This window comes from Rutilus rutilus (genome assembly GCF_951802725.1).
Source record: "Rutilus rutilus genome assembly, chromosome: 7".
NCBI lineage: Eukaryota > Metazoa > Chordata > Actinopteri > Cypriniformes > Leuciscidae > Rutilus > Rutilus rutilus.
This window is the reverse complement of record NC_140221.1, coordinates 46,056,830-46,069,529: the sequence shown is the minus strand read 5'-3', so window position 1 is coordinate 46,069,529 and position 12,700 is coordinate 46,056,830. Positions and strand designations below refer to the sequence as shown.

The following is a 12,700-nucleotide window of genomic DNA, read 5'->3' as shown; positions in this document are numbered from 1 at the left end:
ATAATGTTTAAATGTTGTAATATTTGTGAATTTGATTATGTAGCGACTTATCCATGTTCTTGCGAGTGCCGTCAAGATTACTCTCTGGTGCCGCGAGACTCCGCCCACACGCTGTTCTGATTGGCTGACTCCGCCCACACGCTGTTCTGATTGGCTGTGGGTTTTGATTGATTTTGACACCTCTCGCAGTCGTGTCTAGTGTGGACAGACAAATGATTTGTCGCTGGAATCTTATCGCATCGCCTCCGGTTAGGACACGGTGTTACACACCTAGTCTTTTAATTGTGTTGCACAACACAGTTCCTGTGAAGATGTTCTGAATGTGATCATTTGGACTGTTTTTCTTATTGCCTGTTCTCTTGAGACTCCATTTGGAAAATGATCTCATGTTTTTTGTTGTCATTGTAAAATTATCCTCATGAGCGTTTTTCCGTTGAGGAAATTGATTGTGTAAAATATGTTTCACATGTTTCCATTCTTATCCATTCAGAATCAGAGCTGATGTAATCAGTGTGGAGTGATGGCATATTTGTGTAGGTTATTTTCCGCATGGTATTGTGTGAGGAAAAATGATCTTTTACCTTGTTTTTGTCTGTGTGAAGGTGGGGCTGAACACGCCACTGTGAAACTGTCCCGCATTAGCTCACCTGTGCGCCTCTGTCCTCCCAATGGAAACATTACAGAGTAACTGGGTACAGTTTCAGTGGTAAAATACAGGCTGAGATGTTTTATGGCCCCAGGAGCTTCAAACAAACCCATTAAGACTCTGGAGTTACAGTGAAACCAGTATAGATGAACATGAATCAGTCTCAATGAAAATTTCCATGACGGTACTGTAGACTGATAGATAAAAACAGATCTGTCTATCAATCAATTGGCCGTTCTATCATTCTCTCTATCATTCTGTCTATTGGTGGTTCTATCGGTCGTTCAAATAGAATGACATCTGTCATCTGTTCCATCTGTCATTCTATCTATCGTTCTATTGTTCCATCTATCAGTCGTTCTATCTGTTGTTCCTTCTATCAATCGTTCTATCGGTCGTTCCATCTGTCATCTGTTCTATCATCCATCTGTTCTATAGTTAGTCGTATAGAGCGACTGATAGATGGAACGATCGAATGACAGATGGAACGCCCGATAGAAGGATAGAATGAGCGATAGATGGAACGCTCGATAGATGAGATGGATGATCGCTCGTTCCATCTATCGACCGCTCTATCGGTCGTTCCATCTGTCTATCGGTTGCTCTATCATCCATCTGTTCTATAGTTAGTCGTATAGAGCGACTGATAGATGGAACGATCGAATGACAGATGGAACGCCCGATAGATAGAAGGATAGAATGAGCGATAGATGGAACGCCCGATAGATGAGATGGATGATCGCTCGTTCCATCTATCGACCGCTCTATCGGTCGTTCCATCTGTCTATCGGTTGCTCTATCGTTCCATCTGTTCTATCGTTCCATCTGTTCTATTGGGCGTTCCAACTATCATCCAACTCATCTATTCTATCATCCAACTCATCTATCAGTCGTTCCATCTTTCACTCATTCTATCCTATGTATCGGTCGTTCCATCTATCGCTCATACTATCCTTCTATCTATCAGTCGTTCAATCTATCATTCTATGCTTCTATCTATCGGTTGTTCCACCTATTGCTCTTCTATCCTTATATTTATTGGTCGTTCCATCTATCATTCTATGCTTCCCTCTATCAGTCTATCTGTCAATCTATTATTTTATAATTCTGTCTATCATTCTATCGTTCTATCAGTTGTTCTATCTATCTGAATGGTTAGTGTTATTAATGTGTAATGGTGTTTTTATTTGTCTACTTTATTCTCTTGTATCGCTCAGAATGTTGGACATCACTCAAAATGTTGTTGTATGTTGATGAACGATTATGACAGCGATTGTTTACTTTAGACTAATGCTCTGATGGATTGTGCAATTAAGAGTCGGTTGTTGGTGTTTTGCAACATCCGTCATGTATGTGTTACGTGCACGTCAGGTTACAGGAGAACAGTGTGTATACGAGACATGAGGAGTGTGTGTGTTGTGCTGAAAGGTCAGGTTGTCTATGGCAGGGTCTCTTGGCCTTTCCTAAAAATAGGTGTCATGGAGTCAGAAGGCCACATCTGCATCAGCGCTACCCTCTGAAGTGTGTGTGTGTGTGTGTGTGTGTGTGTGTGTGTGTGTGTGTGTGTGTGTGTCCATCTGTTCTATCGGTCGTTCCATCTCGCTCATTCTATCCTTCTATCTATCGGGCGTTCCATCTATCGGTCATTCCATCTATCGCGCATTCTATCGGTCGTTTCATCTATCGCTCATTCTATCCTTCTATCTATCGGTCGTTCCATCTATCGCTCGTTTCATCTATCGCTCATTCTATCCTTCTATCTATCGGGCGTTCCATCTATCGCTCATTTCATCTATCACTCATTCTATCCTTCTATCTATCGGTCATTCTATCTATCGCTCATTCTATCCTTCTATCTATCGGTCATTCCATCTAGCGCTCATTCTATCCTTCTATCGGGCATTCTATCGGTCGTTTCATCTATCGCTCATTCTATCCTTCTATCTATCGGTCGTTCCATCTATCGGTCGTTCCATCTATCGCTCGTTTCATCTATCGCTCATTCTATCCTTCTATCTATCGGGCGTTCCATCTATCGCTCGTTTCATCTATCACTCTTTCTACCCTTCTATCTATCGGTCATTCTATCTATCGCTCATTCTATCCTTCTATCTATCGGGCGTTCCATCTATCGGTCGTTCCATCTATTGCTCATTCTATCCTTCCATCTATCGGGCGTTCCATCTATCGGTCATTCCATCTATCGCTCATTCTATCCTTCTATCTATCGGGCGTTCCATCTATCGGTCATTCCATCTATCGCTCATTCTATCCTTCCATCTATCAGGCGTTCCATCTATCATTCTATCGGTCGTTCCATCTATCGCTCATTCTATCCTTCTATCTATCGGGCGTTCCATCTATCGGTCGTTCCATCTATCGCTCATTCTATCCTTCCATCTATCAGGCGTTCCATCTATCGGTCATTCCATCTATCGCTCATTCTATCCTTCTATCTATTGGGCGTTCCATCTATCGCTCATTCTATCCTTCTATCGGGCATTCTATCTATCGTTTCATCTGTCGCTCATTCCAACCTTCTATCTATCGGGCGTTCCATCTATCATTCTATCGGTCGTTCCATCTATCGCTCATTCTATGCTTCTATCTATCATCGTTCTATCCTATCAGGCGTTCTATCTATTTTATCATTCTATCGGTCGTTCCATCTATCGCTCATTCTATGCTTCTATCTATCATCGTTCTATCCTATCAGGCGTTCTATCTATTTTATCATTCTGTCTATCATTGTATCATTTTATCATTCTGTCTATCATTCTATCTATCTGAATGTTTAGTGTTATTCATGTGTAATGGTGTTTTTATTTGTCTACTTTATTATCTTGTATCACTCAGAATGTTGGACATCATTCAAAATGTTTGTTCACAAGTTGTTGTACGTTGATGAACGATTATGACAGAGATTGTTTACTTTAGACTAATGCTCTGATGGATCGTGCAATTAAGAGTCGGTTGTTGGTGTTTTGCAACATCCGTCATGCATGTGTTACGTGCACGTCAGGTTACAGGAGAACGGTGTGTATGCGAGGCATGAGGAAGTGTGTGTCTTGGCCTTCCTAAAAATAGGTGTCATGGAGTCAGAAGCCCACATCTGCACCAGCGCTACCCTCTGAAGGGTGTGTGTGTGTGTGTGTGTGTGTGTGTGTGTGTGTGTGTCCATCTGTGTTGCTCAGTTAGATGATGTATCTGTAATTGTGTCGTGACTTTATCTTAAAGAGCTTAAATCATTCATTGTCATGCGCCGGTGCTCTTCCTCTCGGTCACGACAACAGAGATGAAGAGAGGCCACGCTAATGTCTCGGCTTTCACTTTCACCGTATATCAGATTGAAACGCAGCGTCCAGATTAAACGTCTGCTCTTAAATTTAAATGTAATTAAATTGAACCCGGCCCGAATTTATTATTTATTATTATTTTTTACATGGTGCCTTTAAAGCAAGCTTCTCATGATGCTTACACAAAAAAGAGAACAATAAAACAAAACGCATACATAAGAGAATAAAATCAAGTAAAAGCTATCCTAGATATATATTTTTAAAAAATTGACGTTTAGAAGTTTAAAAGTGGGATACTGATTAATAATTCACCCTTATGTTGACTTAAAGGAGGCATTATGTTAGTTAGAAAAATAACTCGTAAGATTTTCCATGTTTTATTTAATATTATAGTAATCCTTTTAATTTAGTTGAAGTTTATAGTAAAAAAATACAATTTACAAAGCTCCTTTTAAGCAAACTTTCCATGTTTAGAAGTTTAAAAATGGGAATCTTTGACTTAAAGGTGCATATTGTTAGTTAGATTATTATTATTTGTTGTTGAAATTGTTTAATATTTAATTAAATAAAGAGACGTATGTGATGTGTGGACATAATGTTCTGCACGGTAGGAATGACCCTCGGGAACAGCACATCATGGCACGTTCGTCACGCTTTGAGCGCTTTGGAGTCTCTCTTAGTGACGGGACTGCATGTCCTTTTAGTGCAGATGCATGCTGGGAAATTGCAGAGCGAGTCTCCCTCAGCATGTCACAATGGAGACGATGGTGTTCGGAGGGAGGGAGGGGAGATGCTGAAGAATGCTATGTCACTGGTGCCGCTGCGTATATTTTTTCTCTCTCTCTCTCTCTCTCTCTCTCTCTCTCTCTCTCTCTCTCTCTCTCTCTCTCTCTCTCTCTCTCTCTCTCTCTCTCTCTCTCTCTCTCTCTCTCTCTCTCTCTCTCTCTCTCTCTCTCTCTCTCTCTCTCTCTCTCTCTCTCTCTCTCTCTCTCTCTCTCTGTGCGTGTCGGTGTCTCTCGCTCATCGTGACTGCTCGCTGATGCATCCCCTCCCCCCGCCTGCAGCATCACAGCGGATCCAGAGACGAAACTCACCATGCAGGATGTTAACTTGATGAGCACGTCATTTGTGTCGCTACTAGTGATGTTTTATTGTGTGTGTGTGTGTGCTAGGAATGGGAATCTTAAACAGAGTTCACCCAAAAATGATATATATATATATATATATATATATATATATATATATATTTTTTTTTTCATTATTTCTTCACCCTCATGTTGTTCCAAACCTGTATTAGTTTCTTTCTTCGATTGAACACAAAAACTATATTTTAATGAATGTTGGATATCAAACAGTTAATGGACCCTATTGGCTGGCTGCCGTCAACTGGTTGATTACATTCTTTATAATATCATATGTTCAATTGAAGAGAAACTCATACAGGTTTGGAGCAACTTGAGGGCGAGGAAATGATGACAGAAGGTAGTTGCCGCCCCACTTTAAAAGTAAACTATAAATATTATTTTATTTTATAACTTTACTGGGAACGCCAAAGTCTTGGTTCGATTTCCAGGGAATTCATAAACTGATCAAATGTAACAAGTCACTATGGATAAAAGCATCTGCCGAATGCATAAATATAAATATATAAAATAAAGTAAAATATTTTTTAATATAAAATAAAATTATCAAAAGTATCTAAAAAATGTAAGGGATAATATTAAAAATAAGGAATAATATAAGATAGTAAAATGTATTATCCTAATATTAAAATTAATCTAAAATGTAAAACTAAAAAAAAAGATTTTTTTTAATTAAAATATAATAATCATATTTAAAATGTATATATAAAAAAATAAAAAAAATATTCAAAGAAAAAAAATGTGCACATGCACAACCAAGCGTCAGAACTTTATATTTTGTTATTCTGTTCTCGGCTTTGTTTCAGCTCGTTAAGTGAGTCAGACTGATTTAGATCAATCACAATTTGTGACTGATTCATTAAATAAGGCGTTTGACGAGTGTTTTGTGCCGGTTCTAATAAAGAACGGTGACTCGACAAGCGCCTGTTATCAGGTTGAGTTTCGGCAGCGCCGTCCACCATTAAATCTCAATGGTCAAAAATCCTGCTGGTGTAATTGTTCTTTAATCATCAGCTCATCAAGTGTGGACAGACCGGCTGTGCGAGTCTTTCATCGTGTCTTTATTTCCCGTCTCATCCGTTTCAGACCCAAAATTGAGGAAACGCTTATTTTTGTTCCAGTATTTTTGAACAGGAATGCATTAATATCTGCTGCGCTGCCATCTTGCTGAGGTTGCAAGCTGGCACTGATGAGATCTCGGTGAAGGGTGAACGCAGGAATAAAGAGAGAGAGAGAGAGAGCACGTGAGGGGTGCAGTGCACGAGGGTGGAGCTTAGCATCAGGCAATACCCTTTCTAATTCTCTCCATCTTTCTCTCGCTCTCTCTCTCTCCATCTCTCTCTCTCTCTCTATGTCTGGTCTGCGCAGTGACGCCGGTATCACTGTCTCTCCTCCTGTCTTGCTTTTCACCAACGATTTTTCTGGAATATTCTGAGCAACAGGAACATCTCCGAGTGGACATTGTGCATCTTTGTGATCGGGGTGTGTGTGTGTGTGTGAGGTGGCGAAACACACGCTGTTCTCCGCCGAGGGAAGGATGGTTTTGCCGGCTGGTCTTGCAGCGTTTCTCATCCGAGTGTGTGTGTGTGTCTCCTGGGCAAGCGCGCCATGAGCCGGACCAAACGCGTCTCCTGCTCAATGCTCAACTGCTTCGTAAGTGATGCACTTTCTATCTCTGTGTGTGTGTGTGTGTGTGTGTGTGTGTGTGTGTGTGTGTGTGTGTGTGTGTGTGTGTTCTACTGAGGAAACGAGTGAAGAGATCTGCACATGAGCTGCTCCACAAGTTCAGGAGAAAGAAGAGATTCAGAATATCTGGAGGCCTTCAGTCTTTCTCACTATAGACTCGCTTTATTCTAAATGTTGGAAAACTTTGGTATAACAGAGAATATTGAAATTACTTTGGTATAACTATTATAATTTTGTAATGCTATTATTTTTATTAGTAGTAGCGGAAGTCAATTAAAAAATATAAGTATAATATACCAATTATATTATTGTTTTTTTGTTTAGAATATAATGTTTCCACTGTTATTTTTATTATTATTAATTAGTTAATAATAATGAAGATTGTATCATTTACTATTATTATTTTGTATAATAATAATAATAATAATCAGTAATAATAATATTTATTATTATTATACTAAATAAAGGGTAAATGATGATATAGGTCTACGCTTTTCATTATTAAACCAATTAATAATAATAATAGTATTAGTAATGGGATTATATTATATTTTACTGTTATTATATAGTATAATAAATAACAAAGATTTATTATTATTGAGAGAATTCATATTTATTATTGATGAGAATATCATTATTTACCATTATTATTTAGTATAATAATAAAATAATATAATATTTATTGTATTGTATTATATAATATTGTATTATATTACATTATTATAATTTTTTTGGTTTGATTCCCATATTCTGATCGTTTGAAAGTGGTATTTTGACTCAGTATGTTGAGCTCTTTAGTTTCTGTTTAAGATCACATGAATTTTTTGTTGTTGTTGTTGGTTTGATATTCCCATATTTACACGTGCTTTAACTTTCCTCTAGTTTTGTTTGATTGTGGTATTTTGACTATGTTGAGCTCTTTAGTTTCCGTTTAAGATCACATGACTCGTCTAGTGCGTCGCCTATAATATATATATTTTTTTTATTATTATTTTTTTTTTGGTTTGATATTCCCATATTTACACGTGCTTTAACTTTCCTCTAGTTTTGTTTGATTGTGGTATTTTGACTCAGTATGTTGAGCTCTTTAGTTTCCGTTTAAGATCACATGACTCGTCTAGTGCGTCGCCTATAATAATTTATTTTATTTTATTTTATTTTATTTTATTTTATTTTATTTTATTTTATTTTATTTTATTTTATTTATTTATTTTTATTTTTATTTATTTTTATTTATTTTTATTTATTTTTATTTTTTTATTTATTTTATTTTTTTGGTTTGATATTCCCATATTTACACGTGCTTTAACTTTCCTCTAGTTTTGTTTGATTGTGGTATTTTGACTCAGTATGTTGAGCTCTTTAGTTTCCGTTTAAGATCACATGACTCGTCTAGTGCATCGCCAATAATAATTTATTTTATTTTATTTATTTTTCATTTTTTTATTTTTTTTGGTTTGATTCCCATATTTACACGTGCTTTAACTTTCTTCTAGTTTTGTTTGATTGTGGTATTTTGACTGTATGTTGAGCTGTTTAGTTTGCGTTTAAGATCACATGACTCTGGTGTAGTGCGTCTATAGAGTGTGTTATGTAACTGGAGGGGAACGTGATGAGATGTTATCGCAGTATTGCTGAAGGGTGAGTCTCTCCTGCTCACTCAGCACTTCAGCGTCTCCTCCTTGACGGTAATGAGGACGTGTTACATGGAGACGGGGATGCAGGGGTGTCAGGGAGGCTCAGGGTGTTGAAGATGACCTTCTGATTGGTCCATCAGGAACACATTTGCATAAAGGACTGTAGGCAGTTGATGTCATGTTATTAGCATGACACTTTTCCAATTTATTGATAGATTAAAAAGAAAGAAAATCAGCCTTTCTTATACAGGGATTTCTTAAGAGCCATTAGTTGACGAACCAATAAAAAATATTTTTTATGGATTTTGAAAATATGTATTTTTGCATGCTTCTAAGCATGAGGATATATAAAAAAAAAATATATATATATATAACATAATTATAAAAATAACATGTGTAAAGGGTATTTAGTGTATATAAAGCATTTTATTAGTCAAATTTACGGCAAAAGCTTTTTTTTACTTATATATTATAGAATTTATATAGTCTTTATATTTATAATCAAGCAAAAAAACTAAATTTTAGCTATTTTTTTAACTTGTATTTTATAGACTAATATAAAATAACTAAATTTATATAGACTTTATATTTGTAATCCACCAAAAAGCTTTTTTTTAAATGTATTTTATAGACTATCAAATTATAACTATATTAACTATACTAAACTAGACTAACTAAAATAACTAGAGCAAAAATAACTTTTATTTTAAAAATTACATTATGAAAAATTATGCATGCATACATACATACATGCATACATACATACATACATACATTAATTGATATTTGATAGACTAATATAAAATGACTATAAAAAAATAACTTTTGTAATTTAGTATATAAAGCTTTTTATTAGTTGAATTTCTGTTACTGTAACAGAATCACTCATGCATCACGTAAGATGTTGGTCATATTACACACACACACACACACACACACACACACACACACACACACACACACACACACACACACACACACACACACACACACACACACACACACACACACACCTACATTAGTCTGAAGATTTTCCTATATTTGATCCCGATGTAAGTGTGTGTTCTCAGGGAGAGGCTGAGAGCAGTAAAAGGCTTTTATCAAATGAAGAAAGATTGTTCCATTCCTGTGACGTCCTCTCAGCATCTGATTGAGCAGTAATGTGGGCTGTGTGTGTGTGAGTGTGAGTGTGAGTGTGTTGTTCTCTACAGGCTCATGCATGTGCATATTTTGGATGCATTTTCCCGGCACGCTCGATCTATGTTTGTAGTCCCGTACGAGAGATGCGTCTGTCACACACTCGTTCGCTCGTCCCGTGAGTCACACACTCGTCGCTCCTGGAGCCACGCTGGCAGCTGTGCTTCCTCATATGAGGTGTGTCGTGTGGAGCTGCACTAAACCCTGCGGGCAGAAGTGGACTCGTGACTAACACTCCTGCAATCTCAAAGCTTTCCTCAATTTATATCAAGAAAATCATTTTGATGCAGCTCTATGTATGATATACATAACTCTCAAACAGGGCATAGTCATAATTAACAATGCAAACTCATTAATCTCGCTTACTATTACGTTATATTTACATACTGTTGTGTTGTTTATGTTGAGCGCTCAATTTTTACAGTTCTGTTCACTGAACGCAAAATGTAATGAAAGCATGTGGGTTATATGCACTTTCCTTCACTTATTATAGTATTAATTATATTTCTATATATAAATGAATATAGATGGATATCAGCATTATTTGTATGCGTTTAATAATATATACATATTCATTTTTAGGTATTTTTATATTTAAATGTATATAAAGTTTATATGGATGGATAGATAGATATTGTGTGTGTATTATAAATAAAAACAAACATTTTAAAAACTTGAAAGCTAAAATAAACAATAAAAAATATTATTTTATTTGAGCAACATTTTCGTTTAGTTTAACTTTGCAAAAACGGATAAATAAAAACATATTTTTAAATAACTGACAAAAACTTTATATTTATATTTTCTGTTTTCACTTTAATTTGAGTTAAAGTCCAATACACTGTATACATGCAAGAGAGCGATATTCTTGTAGCAAAATATCTAAGTTTATATCGCTGTAGTAAAATGACAATAATTATGACGTGTTGTTGGCTCACCGAGTGGACGGCAATATAATAAAGACTCTAAAGCTTTGTAAATGATGTTTAAATTGATGAATAATCATAATAAACATTTCTTCTGCCATATAGGATACAGCGAGTTCATTAGTTTAAGTGCAGGCTGTTAATGTTTGCCTGAAGGAGCTTGGTGCATTAATATACTGTAGTTAAACTGATGTGGTTCCAGCTGTGTGAATGTATATGTATATGTGTGTGTGTGTGTGTGTGTGTGTGTGTGTGTGTGTGTGTGTGTGAAGCCTGTAGTTTCTCTGTCCTGTGTTGAAGGACACTGTAGGATCTCCTGAGGCGTTCGTCTGTGGAACATGATGTTGGTTATTAGTCAAGCTCTCGTGCAGATATACGTGACCCTGGGCTACAAAACCAGTCACATGGGTCATTTTTTATTTTTATTTAGATGTATACATCACATGAAAGCTGAATAAATAAGCTTTCCATTGATGTATGGTTTATGATAGGACAATATTTGGCTGAGATACAACTATTGTAAATCTGGAATCTGAGGGTGCAAAGAAATCAAAACATTGAGAAAATCTCCTTTAAAGTTGTTCATTTATGTTGGCGATTGTGCTGCATTCACTCACACAAATACATGTTTTATATATTTACGGTAGGAAATTTACAAAATATCTTCATGGAACATTATCTTTACTTAATATCCTAATGATTTTTGGCATAAAAGAAAAATGGATAATTTTGACCCATACAATGTATTGTTGGCTATTGCCACAGATATACCCGTGCGACTCGAGACTGGTGACGTGATCCAGGGTCACATATTAGATTAAGATGAAACACAATGTGTGTGTGTGTGTGTGTGTGTGTGTGTGTGTGTGTGTGTGTGCTGTCCTGCCCCAGATATCTCTGTGTTTCGCTCCTGGTGACGCTCTGATCTCCTGAAAGATTCATTAGCAGCGGGAGAGACTGAACTCAGAAACATTTGTTCTTCATCTCTGTTCCTCCTCTTCGTCTTCTCTTCTCTCCTCTCTGAGGTTTGATTGTTACCCAGATTGTAATTAGTGATGCACTGAAGTTTCAGCAACCCAAAAATAAATGTTCCCGTTTCGGGCAAAACCGTGGCGTTTAATTTCGTGCAACGGATGAACTACGACGGGTTTAGCGATCAGCGATCAGTCTTCATTCATGATGGAACGAGATCTTTTAGGCTGTGATGTTCTGTTGATGCGCGTGCAGAACAGCACTGAACATCATTTGTGTTGATACTTTTGAGAAGTCCCCTGTGAAAATCCAGCTTTTAATGTAGTTTATGTGTCTATGTGGTGTTTTTAATATGCTTTAAGACAAACCATGTGTAAATTCATAAGTCGACACCATTGCTGAGTATTTCCTCCTTAAAACTGCAGTGAACCAAAGACAGTCTCAAAAACACGCTTTGAAATCGCTGGTGTTTCTGACGTCACAAACTACCTTGTAACCAATCAGATCAACGTGTGATCGTCAACCAGTGGATCTCTGAGCTGAGTGAGTGGAGGCGGGGCTCATTTGCATATTCATAGAACCACGCATACTTAATGAGGCAAGCTATTTTATATAGCGAATATATATTTATTTATTTTATTTTTTTGGGTGATGAGTTTTAAGAAATAACTTTAATAAAACAGCTTGTAAACATTATATTTTTACTTAAGGCGAGACACTACAGGTGAATAGGGTACAATTTTAAAATAATAGATATCACCATGAAACTTCCTCAGTTGATTACTTACACAAGTATATAAAAAAAATGTATTACAAGTTTTAGAAATTTGTATGTTTAATTATGCAAATTAGGCATTATCTCATTAAATATGCACGATTTTGCATATATTTTCGGTAGATAGATCTGAACATATGATAAAGCCAGGTGCAAAATTCTTTTTTCATTTTGTTTACACACAAAATAAAATAAATTTCAGGATATATGCTTTCATTACCTAGGAAATCTAAATATATTGTCCATAGCCTTAAATCGCTAAAAAAATTTTTTTTATTAAAATGTCACATAAATCAGGCCAGGAATGATTTATTAACAAATCCCTCTGAAAATATCTTCAGAATACTGCTAAGTGTATAACTGGAGAGTTTGGTGTGCACAGGTGCCACATAGGCTGAGATGTTTGTACTGGAGAATCACAAA

At 36.4% G+C, this 12,700-nt stretch overlaps 1 protein-coding gene across 4 annotated transcripts in view; it reads left to right on the top strand.

Annotated features, from left to right (window-relative positions):
• mtmr4 (myotubularin related protein 4) overlaps positions 1-12,700 on the top strand; it is a 92,905-nt gene that overhangs the window by 20,339 nt on the left and 59,866 nt on the right. Inside the window, exon 1 of one of the 4 annotated variants that reach the window (XM_084413858.1) lies at positions 6,340-6,737. The exons of the other annotated variants lie outside the window; for them this stretch is intronic. Coding sequence (XP_084269984.1) covers positions 6,693-6,737 — 45 coding nt within the window. The 5' untranslated portion in view covers positions 6,340-6,692. Of the gene's footprint in view, positions 1-6,339; positions 6,738-12,700 lie in introns of those variants that run through there. 4 annotated transcript variants of the gene reach the window in all.